Source organism: Thermobia domestica, chromosome 2 (genome assembly GCF_964235325.1).
Source record: "Thermobia domestica chromosome 2, izTheDome1.hap1.1, whole genome shotgun sequence".
NCBI classification, from domain to species: Eukaryota; Metazoa; Arthropoda; class Insecta; order Zygentoma; family Lepismatidae; genus Thermobia; species Thermobia domestica.
The window spans coordinates 256,692,333-256,713,788 of record NC_137455.1 but is presented as its reverse complement, the minus strand read 5'-3'; the positions used below and the strand labels follow the sequence as shown (position 1 = coordinate 256,713,788).

Here is a 21,456-nt window from a genome sequence, read left to right as displayed (position 1 = left end):
CATTCTGTCTTACGCGGATAGAGACATCAAAGGAGGAAAATTTGCAGTTAAAATACGTTACAGTTTCTCCACACTCATAGGAAGATACCTTCTAAAGTTGGTCCCGCTTTTGACAACGATATATCTACCAGACACATTACAACAGCCGGACAGTAATAAGCTGTAGCCTTGACTACTATTTAAAATAAGTGTGGCCGACGCACGTAATGTGTCGTGGATTTCCACTGCTAATCATTTTATTGCGCCTTTACTCTCACACATTCTACAAATGTGTTGTCCTGATGTCTTCTTTTTAATGTTGCATTTGTCCAGGGGTGTAAGATCAGCTCTGTAGTTTTCGCATTAGTTTTTCCAGACATTTTACTTTCATTTGGTAAAGTGTTAGTTGTCTGCATTTGAAGAGGACTTCTCCGTCCATCATTTCAACTGCTCAAATCTAATATTAGAATTGAGTATTTAAGTTGTATTTATTATTTGATTGTTTTCGCACTGCTTTATTATACTATAAATTTTAGATGTGAGATTTTCTTAATATTTGAGTATGATGTTTGCAAGGAAAGAAAGGGGACAAGTGTTTCTAAATACCGATGCGAATTATTTTGTTTACATTCGAAGTAATGTAAACTCATTTGAACTTTCAGGTCTCGTATATCATCTATTGACTTATATATTTGCAATATGACCAGACGTCCCGTTTTAGCCGGGACAGTCCCTTTTTTCAATCATTGTCTCGTTTTTTTCTGATTCTCAAACGGGACGCCTAAATGTCCCGTTTTTAAGCAAAAAATGACCCAGGTGTCTCGTAATTATTATTCAAAATATAAATGGTCAATACAAATTCTACACTCTTCCGTACCAACACTCATTGGAAAGGTTCATTTACGTGGAACTCAAATAAAGTATCTCCTGACAACTGCTGGGTAGAAGTATTTTCCCATTTTTGTTCTTATAACGTACCGTACTAAAATCTTCTAAAACTTTTGAAGTTTCTTCTCTGTTTACCCGAGACTAATGCTCCAACTGAACGTGTATTCTCGCACATGAATGCTTTGTGGACAAGTGATAAAAACCCAATTGTTTACAGATACTTTGGAAGCTGTGCCGATAATTTTGATCAGTCTTGTACCAATTTCTACAAATTGTTAGTGCAAACAAAGAAAGTAGATGATATAGTGAAAGTAATGATATAGTAGAGAATAACAGATATTTAATAATAAGGTAAGTAGTTTATTAGTAGTTAAAAGTATTGTTGGGTAGTACTTAAGTTAGAAACGCTGTGTTATCACTCTTACTTGTGTATTTTATAAATTGAAAACAGTGCTAATCTGGAAATCAGATATTTATCCGCCCCCCCCGTCGCTGATTCGTATGCGTCCCGTTTCTGCAAGTAAGAATTCTGGTCACCTTGATATTTGTGTAATTTGCTTAATAAAATAAATAAAACAGAAGTACATGTTTTGTAAAATTAAGGGAAAATCAAATGATTCTGTAGCTAAAGAAACTTCAACAGATGATTTTATAACTCTTTCCAACAATAGGTCATAGTTGAAAAGTCTTGTAAGTGTTATGTTGTAGGGGTTAATGGTATTTCTTTATATTTCCTCACACTTAGATATGCACCCAGTAAGTAGTAAAAAAGAACCAATTTTTAGACATTAAAGATTAGAGAATTTTGTCGTGTGCTTTTAAAAGGAGCGAAGAATCTCCAGTCGAGAGATTGAAATAAATAACATAATAATTACGTATTCTTTAGAAAAAATCTCTGTTTACATTACCTGAAAACGATATTTAAATTTCAGGGTTTATTCTCGGAAGCGTTAAGTGAAAATTCTACCAAGAAGTAACCCATTTTGCAAGTTTGTCATTGTAGCTCAGAGAAGTCTTAATTGTAGTTTTCGTGGCTTCTAAGAAATAGTTCTTGAAACTTGATATGGAATACATTGTAAAATAGAATAAAAATATTTCTTCATTTAACTATTTTTCTGTTACTTTGAATTATCTTCTTTTAAATAGTTTAAACTTACCCTGTTACGGAAGAAAGCAATTCCAGTAACTATGTCATTCGTTTTTTTTAAAAAAGTTATTGTTCAGGGATATTAATGTTTCATAATTATTCAATTTTTAATACTCCGAAAAGGGTAATTTAAACTTTTGAATTAAGATCAATATTAATTTAAGAAAACTTAATGCTAGGAAAGATTCAAATTAGATTTAACAAATATTATATGATAATTATCAATATTTTCTTTTTTAAAAATATATTTTAAAAATTGCTTTTTAAAATGGATACACTAGGTCAAACTGCCTCAAGATTTTTACATATAAATTGATATTTAAAATGATTATAGTTGTCCATATTACAAGGTAATATTCAATGATTGTTTGTATTGGATGATATAGGAAAACAGCTTCAAATAACTCATTTTGAGGTTACTATTTTATATATATGTATATATACATAGTATATTTATAGATAACTTGTGAATAAACTCTACTTCAGAACTATACATATTTCATAAATCATTCTTACAGTCCAAGCTTCCAGAGCTTAGATTAATAACATATTTCACAATTGTCTATAAAACGGAAATAAACTATACAGTAACTATTTCTATTATGAGAAACATTAATACATTTCCTCAAAACAGAAAAAAATAATGATAATATAGTATTATATTATGTTGATATAATTATGGTTCGTACATGGAAGTTTTGTGCGCAACTTTGAAAGTTTTATATCTTTTTTGCTATTGTTCCCTGTTATTTTATTTTGACACAGGAAAACAAATTAGTAACTCTTCTTAGATTCTTCATACAAAATGTAATTTCCTACGCATAGAGATATAGGCTCATTTGAAGCAGATATAATTTGCTTAAACTATACACTGGAAGAGAAGATATACATGTCATGATTTATTCTTTTTCTGAGCACATCATAAATTACCACGAAAGATATATGCATATATGTATATTATTTAAATTTTTCTTCACTGAGGTGAAAAATATCTTTTGTAGTTTGAGACAGTGTAGGGAATTCTTTCTTTCGGTGTCAAGTTGTTGGGAATTATTTTATATTTAATAGACAAAGTCAAATGTTAAGAGTATAATTTAAAGCTTTTTACTAAACTTTGTTTACCAAATATAAATTCAACAATATATATATTAGAAGAAGAAACTAAAAATATACATTCTAACAGTTTAAAATAAAAAATACAGAGGTATTTTAAATAAATATTTTAAATAGATTTCTTTAAATAATTCTATTTTATATTGTCTCTTAAGAATATGACTCGTGTGGCTATGTGAAGATTGATCTACGTAAATTGCAGCTTGTGGATCTTCCGTTATTGGTGCTCTAATTTTTTTCTTTAAATATAAGCTTATATTGATACTTAGCTAAAATACTACTAACATTTTAGGAAATATAAAAATAACCCGCTAATTTGTATTGGATTATTATGAAAAGAAAAATTTATCAATATTATCACGTTACTATGAAATTGATGTAAGTTTTAATCATTTGTATTATAAAACTTATTTGCCTCCAATAAAAAAAAAAACTTTTTTTTTATTTAGATTGTTGTATTGGATTTTATTGTACTGTTTTCATAAACAGTTGAATTAATCACAAATGACTTCTGTTGTTTGTTATGTAAAATTATTTTTTATATGAAAATCGCAGATAATTAAAGTTAGTAAAAAATGAAGTTAACTAAATTTCTCCTATACTATTAGATTAAACTATTTCTAAATCTGTTATTGAAAAGATAAAACGATTTGTGTACTGGCTTCTTGTGCAATATAGCAACAATAGTGGGAATTAAAGGATATGTGAATTTTTAAGTCATTATGTCTGAACAAAAGAGTTCAGCATGTGCATATGAAGAAAAATTCATATGGTGAAACACATTATATTTATATACTTAATTCATTATAGGTAAATATACTTTTATTCTGAAGATTTCTCTTTTCTTTTGTTTAGGTTTTATTAAGTATACAAATAATGTGATACTTTTATTTATATATGGTGACACTGAAAATTTCTTCAATTATTTACGGCTATATTTAGAATACAGTTCTCATGAAAATTTTCCGATAAATCTATTTTATTCGTTTATAGTGAATATTAATAGCTTTGAAACCGTTCTATGTCATAATGAAAGAAACAAATTTAAGATTGATATGAATATGGCAAATATACCAGAAAATATTTCGTGCTACCGATTTCTAAATGACTATATTTCTTCTGGTGTCACGTTGACATGACTTTCTCTTGTATAAAGTTTCTTTAAGTTTTTTTAAAATTTTTTGGTGATATCAATTATGTTTAATCCTGAACTTTGATCATATCAAGGACGTCAATTCATAAGCCAAATTTCTCAGGGAAAATATATCTATAAAGGAGAATCAGGTATGTTAGTTGTCTTCAAACCGTTCTGAACCGTCAGTTGCCTCCGAACTTACCGTATTATATATTTCTTATTACTCTTTCATATTAACTTAAACCTTGGTAGAACCAATCTAGTTGATAATTGCTATGACAAGGTATAACATTTCAAGAAATATACACAAGAAATGCGTATTACGTTGATGGAAGTAATCATTTTTACATGAGCTAAGTGTATCAGCTTTATATTAAAGGCATAGAATCACACTCAATTACCAACGCATGAAATTGAGTAAAGTGAATAATAAAAACCTCTTTAATACATCCGTGTTTAGGATATTGCTTATTTCTGTCTTGAACACATTGAGACATACTCTAATGTATTTACGCTACTGCTCGGCTTAAGAAAATTGTAAATATGATCAGTCTCAAATTTTTCAATAAACTTGGATAAGAATTGAAAACAATAGTTAGTAAATATTTTCCAGGGAATACACGCGACAGTTTATTTATTTCAAATTAAGAATGTATATTACACTTCCGTCCGAAAATAAGGCAAAGTTTAAATATTGTGTTTATTAAGCTTACAAACTAATTTTAATAATTGGAAACTGAAAATATACACTACTTGTAAAAAAAAAATGGGTGTTACTGCCACGTTTATTTCTTTTGAATGAGTTATCTCATAAGTGACTCAATACTATTATTTTATTTTTTGTCTGCTTGGAGCCAAAATTATATATATACGGAACTTTATGAATGTATCTCTGTATATAATAAGATTTAATATTTTAAATCTACTCTATACAATCTCAAATATTTGACAAAAGCAATATATATTTGCACTTTATAATTATAAAGTTAAGATCAAACTTAATACAAGAAATAATATCGATATTGATGTCAATGTAAAACAATGATAATATTAATTAAAAGTTAAGGACATAACCAACTATAGAGCTTAAGGAAAGAATTGAGCCTTTTTGTTGAACTATTTATACACTGCAAGATAAGAGTGACAACGAGAACTACATTATGATTTATTTTAGATTTGCTTTTAAAATTGTACCCTCAGTTTTTAAATGACATTTTTTTTATTTAAAAGTTATTGGTCTAATTGTTACCGTTAAATAGCCACACGAATCATTGTTATATGACTTTATGAGAATTGTCATGCTTATTCTTCGTGTTGTTACTAAAAACTGTAACTAAAATATTCTAATGTTTTACATTATAAAGCATGGCTTTACAGATACTTTAGACAGCAATACGTAACTTAAAAATACTCTAACTCTCTCTCTCGATATCCTACATGTTTGTAAAATAGCATATTTTAAAGGTATATATATATAAATATAAAAATTATTGTTCTTTTACAAATTTTGAGAAAATACCATTGTCATTTTACAACAAGAATTTAGCCAATATTAGTACAAGGGATATAAACAGGGTCATTATAATAACACATCTAATTTCATTAAGTACAGGAAATAAAATGATTACTGGAAACCAAGTGAAGCAAACAAAAAGGAAAGAATTAATTATCAACTGCTTCTATTTGTATTGCAAGCATACAATAACTATATATATTTTAATAGATATTAACCTATGAATTAACATTTTAAACAGTCTTATTAATTACCTGTTTGTTACATATGTGAAAAATAATACGTTGTGTTATTAGGTTTATGAGTTATATTTTATTAGGAATGTTTGAAGTGTATTAAAGTTTCTTATTAAACCATACGTTTATTAAACATGTTTTCATACACATTGTTTCTTTATAAAAATTATATCTGAAACAGTCAGCTTACCAGCAGCTGGCTTTAACATCAGACAGTCTTGTGCTTGTAATATCAGTTTATTATGTTGTTTTTAAATATATTTTAACGTAACGTCTTTTCTTTTCAATGATCCAAATTTCTATAACAATGATTATTAAAGAGAATCTACGTAAGGTTCATTGTTTAAAAAGTCAAAAAATTGTATGACAAGTTGAGAGCTTCTTTCCATCATACATACGGCCATCTACATGTTCCTTCGTTGTTACTTTAAACTGTTGCGTAGCAAATTCTATCCATTATATTAACAAACGTATGCGTGCTGCCAATCTTGTGTTTGTAACGAAGTTATTGTTCAATAAAAATATTTATTACTCGGAAATATATTTCTATAAACTAATGTTTAGCATTTGCAATAATTTTATTATTCCGCAATTAAAATTGAAAGTTTATCCTAAATTTTATTGTTAAAAGTACTTAAATTGTTAGACGCTGTTTTTAACCATTATCATTCAAACAATCTGGTTTTTAAATCAGAAATGCTTGATTTAAAATCACGTTAATTGTATTTAAAAATATTTACCAAGTTCATTTTAATGCCATAATTATTATTTCTGTTTTATATATATTCATTTTGTCTTCAAAATAATTAGTATTTTGAAAAATAATAACTGTATTACCAATAGTTTATTTGATATTCGAATCAAATATAAAGACTGCATTTTTATTTACACAACATTTCAGAAAAAACACACAAGTTCTCCATGAAGATTTTTTCTGAGAACACGGTTTCCAAATACTCTCACAAAGATGAATATTATTTGTATAACTATATTGTATATGTTAGAGTTGTATAACTTTTCGATATTAACATTTTTTATTTCATACAACCTTCATACTTCATCACTGATATCATTCTTCTATTTATTTCTGCTCTCAACTAAATTCTTGTTTCCTGTGATTTGCTTTGAAAAGGAATGGGAGGCAATGCTTGTACATGTATATAGAATCCTTATTTTTTTGTTTGTTTTTACTATATCACTTGATAATGAGAAATTGAGCCATAATAATTGGAAGCATATGACGTGTGCTAGCATATGATAGCATACCAATAAGCTTCCCTTATAAAAGTTGTATGTCATCGATTCTTAAACAACATAAATTTCCCTCCATGTAAGAGAGAAGAAACACAATTACACCGATTATTTTCGTCTTTTTTCTCGTTTTCTCCTAAAAAAGTGTTCTATCGCATAAATGTATCGTATCGTTTTGATGTATTAATAAACAGTGTTAACAACAAATAATTGGATCTTAAACATGAAGTCACTAGTCATCTTGAAGAAAGGAGTTATCCGTTTTTTTCGTTATTGAAGATGTATCACAGAAAATGACTTCAAATAATCCAAACACTTTCACAAACATTTTCAACTTCAAAAAAGCACCCATATTTATGAGTGTTCACTCACAAAACACACACTATAATCTTCTTTCCTAGAATTTGCGGCGAGAGTTGTAGATTTGTATTATTCATTTATTTTAATTTTAGCGCAAATTTTTATTTTTGAAAAATCACATGTTCGTCACCTGAGGACCCTTATAACTAAAAAGAAGTACTTTCAATTTAAAAGCGTAGTTATATTATTTTCTTTTTTGTTTTATAGTTATCATTTTAACCGTTTATGAAAATTCATAAATAACATCCATTTCACATTTTATCCCTATTGTTTTGTTTGAAAATATTATCAACAAAAATATGTATTTTAATGGTATCCATTCCCGAAACCACTGTTGAAAAACTAAGAAAACAAATAAGTAAATCAACATAATCAAATATTGTAACCCAATTGGAAGATCTGACATGTGCTACTGTACAATTATATGTGGCGCGGACAGCAGTACTGCAACAGTAGCAATGATAGTGAACATCGTAAAGATTATGAGGCAGAATCGGTCCACTACCATTGCAGCAAACTTCCAGTCACTAATAATTTCTGCTTCTTCATCTACCTTCCGCATGCGAGCTGTTATAAATTGCAGCTCTCGCAGAATGGCTTGAAGTTCCCTTTGAGTTATTGCACATGGAGATGCTCCATCATCCATGGAGCTTCCAGTTACACGTAGAAATCCAGCACTATTGGATGCTGAATGCCGAAAATCATCATCGATGTCCAATACATTGGCTAGAAGGCTTTTTGAGGACCGTTCTTTAAGTTCTAGTTCCTTCATTCGATTGTTCATAAGGATTGTTTTTCGGGTTATCTTCTTTCCTGGACGACTCATCCCTAGTAGCCAAGGGAGCCACTGAAGGAACACACACTTTATCTAGAGAAGAATGAGATATTGATTAGGTTAAGACATAGAATAAAATATTTGCAAGATACATTCTACATGGCAATTCTAGATAACAATGTCACATTTTGTTGAAAGGAAATAGCACTAAGGCACGTAGTATTGAGAGAACTTATTGTAAGGAACGAATACTAAAATGAGAAGATTAATATACTCTATTATAACATTACACAGTGTGTTTAAGATATACACTAAATCTATTCTTTTTAGAGTTCTTTCATTTGTTTATTACATTTGTTATTTCTTCCTTTTAAAAATTAGTAACTATCTGAAATGTCTTCTTTGCACTAAGAGAATGCATTTATAGAAAGTATTTTAATTCCTTCCCCAACATGGGGGATGGATTTCCATGGAAGTTAAATTTGGACTTAAATGACATAAAAAAATACCAGTATTCATCTTAACGACCCCGTCAACTATAAATTGAACACTAATATCGGTCGTTTTTTTTAGTTATTTATACATGTTACCTTTCTCACCCGTTCTTCTCCTTGCTGAAAATGTGTTCAAAACCTAAGTTTCTCTAGGATCCACGTATATGCCAAGAAATGATCATAATAAGGATTGGATCGGACCCTATTACTCCTCCATATGGACGGTCATGAACAGATCAATATGGTAATGTAATAAGGTCAGAACAAGAAGCCGTGGGTTACAGAAGAAACGTTAACGAATATGAGTGGAAGAAATATGTGAAAACAAAACGGCATGAAAGAAGGCAAAATATTATATATAGAAAGTTAAACTAAAAGTTGCAACGGCAAACTGGCATTGGCAGGATGTACTTATAAATAAGATGACAGTGCTTTTAGAAAGAATGTGGAGGTAAAGTCCATACAAGAAAAAAGTTAGGAAGAAGAACTATGACACTAGAAAGTAAAAGTAAACAAGTAGTAAGTAAGTGGAGTGAAGTTTTAGTCTGTTAGAACAGATACATAAATTTGACTGGAAGTAAGAATCGACGGTGTAGCTTAGGTATTGAAGAGAGAAACAAACTAAATGAGGTTGACAACTGATTTCCGATATTAATAGATAAATTCAAGAAAGTTCTCTCAACGAGATTAAGTATGAGAAGATAAATTGAGCCAATCGATACATATGGTTATCGAAATAATGAAATGATCAGTAATTTGACATAATAAGATATGTGAAGTGGCAATATGCAAGATACATAGAAACGTAATCCTAAAGGGAATCCTGGACGTTTCTTTCGCTCCTCACAAAATCATCCAAACTGTTGAGACCTAAAATTTTGCACAAATGTTCTCCTTAAACCCTATGCAGTGGATGAGTCAGACTTTCAGGAAATTGTGCACCCAAGAGGTGAAAGGAAACGAAACGTTTCTCTATCCCGTAAGGAAGAGGGAAATGCTTTTAAGTTTTCTCGCTTTTAATCAATCTCCTAAATAGTCAGGTGTAGGACTGCAAATTCTATATGAAACTTAGAGTATGGAGAAGACCAAGTTTTTAAAGTGCACAGCTAAGCTGGAAAAAGAGTTGACGATTTTCGTTGTGGCTCAATTGTTTTCTCCTTAAGAATTTTTATACCATGTTCCTCCAAAGATCACATTTTCTTTCTGTTCTTGTACATAAACCACCTCATTTCTAAGCTTTTTGTAGTAAAATTATTTGAGTCGTCTGTCAGTGTGTTTTTGTAGATTTAGTATTTAACCCTTTTTAGACTTCGTAAGATTCACACATTTAGGACCCAGTGAATATGAAATTGTAAAATAGTTCAAATTTTGTAATTACGGAACAAGTAAATACGGAATACACTTTAGAAACACGCGCTCTAGTAATTATTCATGTGGTGGGGGATTGTTTTCCTAATAAAGAGAACAGAATTCATACTCATTTCGCTTTAATTATTGAAAGTAGGGAAATATTACATTATTTTGCTGCTATTCGACTTAACATCCTAATTGATAGTGTTGCTATATTTGTGTTTAGTAATCACATACCTTTCTGGGTAATTTTAAAATAAATAGCAATGATCAAATGGTGTACCGGCCACACAAGTTATGCATTTTTAGACACAGAACAATTACCATTGCTAACAGTAAAACGAGAAAATTATTATTAAGCCTACCATGATTAGAAGAGAACGGTATTGTACGCTAATCTGATTTTCTTGTTTATTGACCAAATTGAAGTGAAGGAGAACTATTTAGTCTATAGAGTAAACGAACTTTATCTTTGTCGATTGTTTATATGTTCCACTATTATATATATATATATATATATATATATATATATATATATATATATGGCAAATATACCAAAAAATATTTCGTGCTACCGATTTCTAAATGACTATATTTCTTCTTGTGTAACGTTGACACGACTTTCTCTTGTATAAAGTTTCTTTAAGTTTTTCATTTTTTTGATGATATCAATTATGCTTAATCCTGAACTGTGATTCATCTTAAGAACGTCAATTCATAAGACAATTTTCTCAAGGAAAATATATCTATAAAGGAGAATCAGATATATTAGTTGCCTTCGAACCGTTCTGAACCGTTAGTTGCCTCCGAACCGTACGAAGTATCACAAACTTACCGTATTATACAGGGTGCGGCACGTAAAACCGGCCCGTCGTAATATTCTGGTATATTGTGTTTTTGGCAACACTTAAATAATCTACCTTCCTACCAAGAGATGGCGTGTCGAGGTCGGGTCGACTTACGTGACCTGCAGCAGTCACGTGCAGCCGCAGCCAGTGAAACTTGTCGAAACCAGTTGAAAAAAAGGCCTCGTTTTGTTAAGCCGGGTGAGTGTCAGTGTGTGATAATGCCGTATTCGATACCCGAGCGTGTTGCCATTGTTGAAGGGTTCATTCTCACTGGATCTTTTGTGAAAACAAAGAATTTGTTTCGGGAGAAATTTCCAGGACGTTCTGTGCCAGCAAAAAGCACCATTCAGGAATTGATTGAAAAATGGCGGCGTACAGGATCGGTTCAAAATGCTCCCAGGAACAGACGACCATCTGTCTGCACACCTGAATTAAAGATGCAGGTGGAGGAGATAATGACAAGAAGTCCTCGAAAGTCAACCAGGAGATTGAGTCAACAGGTTCATGCGAGTGAGAGAAGTTGCAGACGTGTTTTAAGGGGACTGAAGTTAAAACTGTACCGGATAAGTGTTGTGCAAGAACTGAAGGAGCCTGACTTGCAGAAGAGGGTGCATTTCTGTTTATGGCTGTTGAGCAATGTTGCCAGTGGTTTCTTGGATCCACTAATGGTCATCATGAGTGACGAGGCGTGGTCCCACTTGTCTGGGTACGTAACTTCCCGAAACAACCGGTATTGGTCGACAGAAAATCCACACGCAACCACCAGGTACCCTTGCATGATGAGAAGATTGGTGTTTGGTGTGCCATTTCCGCCACATGCGTTATTGGGCCCATATTCTTTGAGACGACAGTGAACAGTGACGTGTATATGGGAATCCTGGAGGAGTTTTATACACACTTGACCGAAGAGGAGCGTCAGTTATGTTACTTTCAGCAGGACGGTGCAACATGCCACACATCAGCTGCATCATTGTCCCTTGTGCATGAGATGTTTACATCAGAGAGGACAATCAGCAAAGGCTTGTGGCCTCCTCGGTCACCAGACTTCTCCACGTGTGACTTTTATTTATGGGGACTGTTAAAGGGAAGAGTATACGAAACAAATCCACACACAATTGAAGAACTCAAGACCAGGATCCAGGATGTCACCAATAGCATTACAACACAAGAACTGACAAGGGTATATATGAATCTCCTCAATCGTGCTCACATGTGTGTTGAAGTGGGCGGAGGACACTTTCAGCACCTGCTGTGAAGGCTGCTGTGAAGGTGAGTAGTCATATTCAATACATTACATTTCATTTATGTGTTGTATTTAATCATATTCAATACATTACATTTCATTTTATGTGTTCACTTTACGGGCCGGTTTTACGTGCCGTACCCTGTATATTTCTTATTACTCTTTCATGTTAATTTAAATCTTGGTAGAACCAATCTAGTTGATAATTGCTATAATAAGGCTTAGTAATCATTTTTACATGAGCTAAGTGTATGAGTTTTGTATTAAAGGCATGGAATCACACTCAATTACCAATTCATGAAATATAGTAAAGTGAATAATAAAAACCTCTTTAATACATCCGTGTTTAAGATATTGCTTATTTCTGTCTTGAACACATTGAGACGTACTCTAATGCATTGTTTCTCAAATTGTGGGTCGCGACCAATTGGTGGGTCTCGGGCCGGTTTTTGGTGGGTCGCGAGAATTTTTTCCTTTTAATTTTGAAAATTTTATTTTGACGCAGAAACATATGTTGTGAAGAAGTAATATTCAGAAGCGTTTGTTAATGAGGTGAAAAGTAAGTAGTTACTCAGAGCCCTGCACTGTTGCACAGTCAGTAGAGATGCTGGGTTAAGATGGAAAGAGAGTGAGGAAGTCAAAATCTGTCACGGGGTAGAGCATTGCATCGGCAGTAGTGTTAACTCTGTGTTATCTTTCTATGGAAAAACTTTAACCCCCTTTGGTCATGCGTACAATTTCAGATGATCCGGTAATTGATAAATAAATTTACATTACAACTTGCTTGATCGTCACCGACTGATATTCTCGTACCAAGAGGGCCACTATATTCATCAATTTACATCAGAATTTAGTTTGAAAATCTGATATTTACGATAGACAAAAAGAACTAAATTTTGATTTATTAAAATGTAAGCATCGAGTTCTACTTTGCAACATTAGTGGTCGTTCGCGGTGTTCACATCCCCAAATACAAAGGGCAATAGGAAAGTTTTGCAATACGATCTTATTTCTTATACTTGTTCAAAGTACTTTCCACCACACATTGCACCTATTTCCATTCTTCGAAACCAGTCGTCGAAGAAACTTTGCCATCTTTCGGCAGAGATCTGGACACACTCATTGTCTCAAGCCATCACAGCTTGTAGGGCGTCATCGCTTGTAAAATGCCTTCCTTTCAATCTGGTCTGCACATGGGGGAACAGCGCGAAGTCATAGGGAACGAGATCTGGACTGTACGGAGGATGCTCTAACAGTTTTAGTCCTGTACTGGCCAAATAGTCTGAGGAAACTTTTGAACGGTGCGCTGGAGCGTTAGCGTGGTGAAATCATGTGTAAAGCCTTGAGTTTGGTAGCAACTGTTTGAGATCTATAAGAACTTTAATCAGACATTCCTCGGTATACCACTTTCCTGTGACTGTCTTCTGTGTTTCTAAGACAACTCGCTCGACAATTCCTCGCACACTAAAAAATAGACCCACCATTCTCTTCTTCACTGATGTAGACTTTCCAACAACCACGGGGATCTCTCCATCTTCGAACAACCACACTTTGTTTTGAGCCTTGGTCGGGACGTCATAGTAATAGAGCCAAGTTTCGTCGCCTGTCACAATACTGTTCACAGAGGAAGATTTTCAATTTTTAAATTTTTCAACATTTCACGTCAGCATGAAACACGGTGTGCTATTTGCACGTCGGTCAAGTCATGTGGTACCCAAAGGGTATAAAGCTTTCTAACTCGAAGATGATCGCGGGGAATAGCACAAACTGCTGGGGCATAAATGCCCAAGCATACCTCTATTGAAATTTCCTTTTTGAAACTCTCGGTACCATCTAAATATCGTTGTACGATTAGGACAATCCTTCCCAAGTCATGAGTCATTTTGTCTAAACATTGATCAACACTTAAACCACGTGCAAAATTATAGCGCAAAATTTGCTGGGATTCAGGTTTTGACCACGACGACATCTCCATCTCTTTTCACTAACACAGCTGAAACTCAACTGATATTGAGACAATGACTAGAGCCTCTACAGTGCAGGTTTGGACATGTCTAAACACGCGCCAAGTTACAAACTTCTGTGATTATCAGTTCTGTTCTATTGCAAAACTTTCCTAGTGTTCTTTGTAAATTGCATGTTAATCACTCATACAGACTGTTACTGAACACCAGATATTGTATTAGAGACATTACTTACAAAATTTACTTGCTTTGAAATACATCCCCATTATGTAAAATGTCAATGTGTATTTGAATACAAGTAGGTGGGCCACAAAATAATTTTATTATTTATTGTGGGTCGCAGGAACAACAAGTTTGAGAACCACTGCTCTAATGTATTTACGCTACTGCTCGGCTTAAGAAAATTGTAAATATGATCAGTCTCAAAGTTTTCAGTAAATTTGGATAAGAATTGAGAACAATAGTTAGTAAATATTTTCCAGGGAATACACGCGACAGTTTATTTATTTCAAATCAAGATGTATATTACACTTCCGTCCGAAAATAAGGCAAAGTTTAAATATTGTGTTTATTAAGCTTACAAACTAATTTTAATAATTTTAATTTTAATTTTAATTTTAATAATTTTAATAATTTTAATAATTGGAAACTGAAAATATACACTACTTGTAAAAAATGGGTGTTACTGCCACGTTTATTTCTTTTGAATGAGTTATATCATAAGTGATTCAAAATTATTGCTTTATTTTTTTGTCTGCTTGGAGCCAAAATTATAAGTTTTATATGTATGAAACTTTATGGAAGTACCTCTGTATATAATAAGATTTAATATTTTAAATCTACACTATACAATCTCAAATATTTGACAAAAGCAATGTATATTTGCACTTTATAATTATAAAGTTAGGATCAAACTTAATGCAAGAAAAAATATCGAAATTGATGTCAATGTAAAACAATGATAATATTAATTAAAAATTAAGGACATAACCAACTATAGAGCTTAAGGAAAGAATTGAGGCTTTTTGTTGAACTATTTATTATACACTGCCAGATAAGAGTGACAACGAGAACTACATTATGATTTATTTTAGATTTGCTTTTAAAATTGTACCCTCAGTTTCTAAATGACAATTTTTTATTTAAAAATTATTGGTCTGATTGTTAACGTTAAATAGCCAGGCGAACTTTATCTTTGTCGATTGTTTATATGTTCCATTGCATATCTATCTATCTATCTACCTATCTATCTATCTATCTATCTATCTATCTATCTATCTATCTATCTATCTATCTATCTATCTATCTATCTATCTATCTATCTATCTATCTATATCTATATCTATCTATATATATATATATATATATATATATATATACAGATGGTGATCAGAAAAATGGAAACGCCTGTAGTTGGCAACACGTCAGATGTATGGGTTGGCAGTGGTGTCGTGGCGCCCTCAGGGCCGGACCACTGGTGCTGGTGTGTTAGGTCGGTCTCCATACTACGTCAGGCGCAGTGGAACAGCAGTGTCCAGTGGCTGCAGCAGACGGAGATAGTGTAAAATGGGAGACCTCTCAGATTTTCAAAGAGAGCAAATAATTGGTGCGCGGTTATTTGAAGTGAGTGTGACGGCAGTGGCTACTGTGTTAGGTGTGTCATGTGGGACAGTGCCGAAGGTGATGACGGCCTACACAACACACGGGAAAACCACATCGGGGAAGCCGAACAGTGGGCGGAAGAAAATCATGAGTGACAGATCACGCCGGATGTTAAAGCGCATTGTCACACAGAACCGTCATGCCACTGCGGAGCAAGTGACGGAGGAACTCAATCAGCACCTCCCCCACCCTGTTTCGACAATCACAGTCCGCCGCGAATTACAGGACATGAACTTACGGGGTCGTGTTGCACGGGGCAAATCGCTCATCAGGGACCATAATGCTTTCGCACGCCGCAAATGGTGCCGCGACCATGCAACTTGGACCGTTGAGGACTGGAAACGTGTGTTATGGTCGGATGAGTCATCCTTCACCCTATTCCCAACCACGGGTCGTGTTTATATGTGGAGAACGTCCAAAGAAGCTTATGATCTGCAGTGTCTCTGCCCAATTGTGAAACATGGCGGCGACTCGGTGATGCTGTGGGCCTCCATATCATGGTTTTCATTGGGTCCTGTGGTCACACTTAGCGGACGAATCACTGCCAACGATTATGTCGCAATTTTAGGAGACCACTTGCACCCTATGGCCCGGATGTTGTTCCCGGACAATGACGCCATCTTCCAGGATGATAATGCACCCATTCACACAGCTGCAGTTGTTGCAGCGTGGTTTGAGGAACATCGGGATGAAGTTCAACACCTCCCCTGGCCCGCCCAATCTCTAGATCTCAACATAATTGAACATCTGTGGTCCGTCTGAAACACGACTCCGGCGACGATTTCCACCTCCATCCTCTCTCACAGAACTGGCCGATGCCCTGCACGAGGAATGGTGTAAAATTCCACTTGTTACCATTCACGACCTCTATGCCTGCATCCCATGTCACATCAAGGCTGTTCTGAAGGCGAAAGGTGGCCCGACACCATATTAATCTGGAAAGTTGCAATATCGTTCAGGTGTTTCCATTTTTCTGATCACCATATATATATATATATATATATATATATATATATATATATATATATATATATATATATATATATATATATATATATATACACATTTGTTGACATGATGTTGTTATGACAGTTGTTCAAGCTAGATTTAGAACCATGATCACGTAAATGTATTGTTAATATGCCTTGCAATTATCATTTCGTAATTTACCTCCATATTACTAGAGGCGTAAAAACATGCAATACAGTTACGAAAAGAATTGGATTTCAATAAACCTTAACATTGTCTCATATGTTCAGAATTGAACACTTCTTTTTGAGTATTCTGAAACGGACCCAAGTATGATTGAAATCTTAAAATTGGAAAATGAAACTTGCAAATGGAGAATGAAATGTGCAGAATTGCCTTGAGAGGCTTTTGCCTGCAGATTGTTTTCAGGATTAAAGTTGCAAATTTCATATCCCAATTTTCGAATTTCAATAGAACTTGGCATCATCTTTTCTCTCTATTGTTTTTCTGGACTAATGTAATAATAAATGTACGTGAACTTGCCTCTGTTTTTTACATTTATGTTCTTGATTAGGTATCACTACTCTTTGAAAAGCATTTACAATGATCTGAACAGTAACTACAGCAGTAGAAAGACTGTTACTTCGCTCTTGTATTAAATAGTGAGAGTACGAATATTCAATCCTTATTAACTTCCAGATTTCTTCGTTTATAGGAAGTATCTTGCAAGTGTTTATTTGTTTTCACTAACAGCAACTCAATGAATCAATATGCAATTTTAAGGTTCATACGCCCCTATTATTCTCCATGAGTTGGTAAAGTTGACATTTTAGTAGTTTTATCTTTGCTTACACCAAATATCTACGTTATGTGAAATTTTAAATTTTTAGTTTACAGGAAGCCTATTGTAACTAACTAACTCTATGACTACAGAACCCGGCGTTTCAATGCCACGTTCATAAAAGCTCTCCACTGACTTCTATCCTTAGCCAACAGGATCCAGTTTCTACTTTGCATTTCTATTTCTGCGAAATCCATCTTAATACTTTCCTCCCATCTGCGACTAGGTCTTCCTAATGGTCGTTTTCCGATTGGATTTCCAGTTAAAACTTTGAAAGCGTTTCTACTTTCTTCCATTCTGACCATATTCCCTGCCCACCTAAGCCTCCTAGATTTGATGACCTTAACTAAGTTTGGTAACGACACAAATTATGTAGTTCTTCGTTATGAAGTTTCGGCCATTCACCATTCCCGTTCCTCTTGGGTCAGAATATTCGTCTTAGGATATTGTTGTCAAATATCCTACTGTATGCATTTGAATTAAACTAACTAAAAAAAAAATAACTCAATGGCCTATGCAACCTGAAGGTCTAATGCAGCGTTCACAAAACCTCTCCACTGACTTCTATCCTGTGTATATTTAAGTTAGTGATTTTAAGTGACTCATATCTAAAAGTTTTGATGTTTACAGGAAGGAAACTATTACTTTATAATCATCTTCTCAAGTTTAATGTTAATATGTCGTTTAGCACTTGGCCTCCAACCTGCATCTTGGAGAAGAAAATAATCATTTTTTTTTTTTAATTCACTTCACTTATACCTTATGCCTTTCATTTCTATTAAATTTAAAGTTGCATGTTTACAATAAGTACACTATAGATTTTAAATCATTATAGTAAGTGATGTGATAATATGTAGGTTTTGTTTTCTTCAAATAAATTTCCTCCTGGGAGGGAGAAATTTTAAATATTCAGATTTGGTTTTTTTGACTTAACGTGTATGACAAATTCTACATTTGTTCCAAATTATACGTTTCATTGTTTACAGGAAGTACTCTAGAGGTTTGCAGTTATTTCCATAAGAGAAGCGATAAGATCTTTTGCTTTTGTCCCCACAAGTTTTCTCCACAAGGGAAAATTTTTCGGGTTTTTGAATCATTTTCCCCTTTATTTGTACAAGTCCTACACTTACACCAAATATCAAGTGTCCATGTGTACAGGTAGTACTCAATAGGTTTTGAATCAAATGAAGTAACTATATTTAATTTTTCACTTGTCCCATAATTTTTTCTCGTTTGAAGTTAGAAATTTTCAGTTTTCAGACTTTTTCATTGCTCGTATGATAAATCCTACCTTTATCCCAAACTTCAAGTTTACATGTATGTAAGAAGTGCCCTGTAGGTTTTGAGGCTAGTGACATAAGAAAATGTAATTTTGCGTATGCCTCTAATTTTCTTTCTTAGAGGAGGAAATTTCCAGTTTTCGGATTTCTTCCTTCACTTGTATCACAAATCGTAACTCTGTGCTAAATTTCATGTTTCTATGTATAGGGAATACCCTTAATTTTTGAATCAAATGGCGATATTAAATTTAATTTTGCCCCTAACTTTTCCTTCTTGGAGTGGGATTCTTAGTTTTAGGATTTTTTTCTTTTACTTGTATTCAGTGGTGCTATTCAGCTGGTTCGCACCGGTTCACTAGAACAGGTTGTTAAAATATTTCGAGTTCGCATAACCGTTTGTTATACCCAGATATAGCAGTAAATTTTACTCAGTTATCCCAGAAACAGTAAATTTTACTCAGTTATCACGGTAACAGTAAATTTTAGTTTAACTGTCTTTGTTCTTAGAAATTTCAAATAGTTACAGGATCAAACATATGATCTCTCTGAACAAGGTGTATACGTTTATTTCTTAAATATTTCCCAAATGTTGATATCAAGAATGAAAAATGGGATTACATGAGTGTAATGGTGAAAGGTATTTATATTTGAAATTCATATAAGCCATTATCAACATTTGTCGATCCACTGCTGAATTAAGGTCTTTCCAATACTTGTTGACAACCATATATCTTGGATAATTCGTTTCCAAGATTCGCAGTGCTACCTAATTTTGTCACACTATCTTGTATTGGGGTGCTGTGTAGATGTCTACTTGTCACTTGTGGTATCCAATGTACGATACCGTACATGTATACAGGGTTTGTATGATAAGTAATGAGACCAGGTCTGGAAACATTGTTTTATTGATCTGATCTGTACAGGGACTTAAAAGCTTTCGAAGTACTCTCCTCTTGCGTCGATGCACTTCTGCAATCGATGTTTCCACGCTGCAAACGCCCCCTGGAAGTCAGCAGCCGGCATGTCCTTTAGAAATGTGGTCACGGCTGCTTGGATGGCTGTGACGTCTGCAAAACGGGTTCCTTTCAAGCGTGGCTTCAGCTTCGGGAAGAGGAAGAAGTCGGCCGGGCTCACATCTGGGCTGTAGGGTGGTTGTGGAAGGACTTCCACCCCAATCCGGGTCAAAAAGGAGGTCACTAAGAAGGCGGTGTGGGCAGGGGCATTGTCGTGATGCAACTTCCACCGGCTAGCGATCGCCGGTCTTTTCCGCTTGACGCTCCTGTGCAGTCTCTCAAGGACTTGTTTGTAGAAGGCGGCGTTGACGGCTTGTCCTTGGGGTACAAACTCCTTGTGGACCACCCCCACATTGTCAAAAAAAACAATCAACATTGTTTTCACCTTTGACTTCGACATTCTGGCCTTCTTGGGGCGCGGGGACGCAGGAGTGTGCCACTCCGCGCTTTGACGTTTCGTTTCAGGGTCGTACTGGAACACCCACGACTCGTCACCTGTTATGACGTCATCTTCAAAGTTAGGGTCACTGTTCATGAGGTTCAACAGTTCCTGACAACAATCAACACGTCGTTGCTTTTGTTCGTCAGTCAACACTCGCGGCACCAGTTTCGCACAGATTTTTCTCATTCCCAATTGTTCCGTCACAATCTTGTGCACTGTTGTGTGGTTCATATCGAGTTCATCAGCAATCAATCTCAACGACAATCGACGGTCTGAGTTCAGGAGATCCCTCACTTTTGCCACAGTTTCGTCCGTAGTCACTGTTGTCGGGCGTCCAGCCCTCTCCAGATCCTCAACGCTTTCCCGGCCGTTCCGGAACGCACTGTGCCAACGAAACACCTGGGCTTTGGATAGGGCTTCCTCTTTGTAGGCCTCCGTGATGAGAGAAAGCGTCTGAGTAGCCGTTTTCCCCAGGCGAACGCAAAATTTGATCGCATAACGCTGTTCGATGGAACCCTCCATGTTTGTTGATTTTCCGCCGTGACAAGAATGTTCACAAGGGCTTTGTCCAAGGCTTGTCCGCGCTCCACTAAGGCTCGGAGCCAACTGGAGCGCGGTGCATTGCTTTACTCGGACCCCCCCCCTACATCCTCCATCACCGACAAACCCGCTCCAGCGACACGCGCGCCGCGGCGCGGCGAGTCTCATTACTTATCATACAGACCTTGTATATATATATAGAACTGGTTGTTTAAAAAATTAGAATAACACCACTGCTTGTACTACAAATCTTTCATTTGTTCCAAATAAGTCAAGTAACGTAACTAATTGTAATTTTGCCCTTGCCTTTTAATTTTACTATCTGAATGTAGACATTTTCAGTTTTCGAACGCTTTTATTTTACTTGTAGCGTAAGTTCTACCTTTGTGTCAAATTTTAGGTTTCCATGTCTA

General features: G+C 34.3%; 1 protein-coding gene across 8 annotated transcripts in view; it reads right to left on the bottom strand.

Annotated features, from left to right (window-relative positions):
* Positions 1-2,422: 2,422 nt before the first annotated feature.
* The window catches only part of nAChRalpha6 (nicotinic acetylcholine receptor alpha6), an 894,362-nt gene continuing 875,328 nt past the window's right edge, over positions 2,423-21,456 (bottom strand). For 7 of the 8 annotated variants that reach the window (XM_081748606.1, XM_081748598.1, XM_081748596.1 and 4 more), the window contains one exon: positions 2,423-8,490. In XM_081748606.1, coding sequence (XP_081604732.1) covers positions 8,032-8,490 — 459 coding nt within the window. In that variant the 3' untranslated portion in view covers positions 2,423-8,031. The remainder of the gene's footprint in view (positions 8,491-21,456) is intronic. The other variant, XM_081748602.1, reaches the window with a different exon arrangement.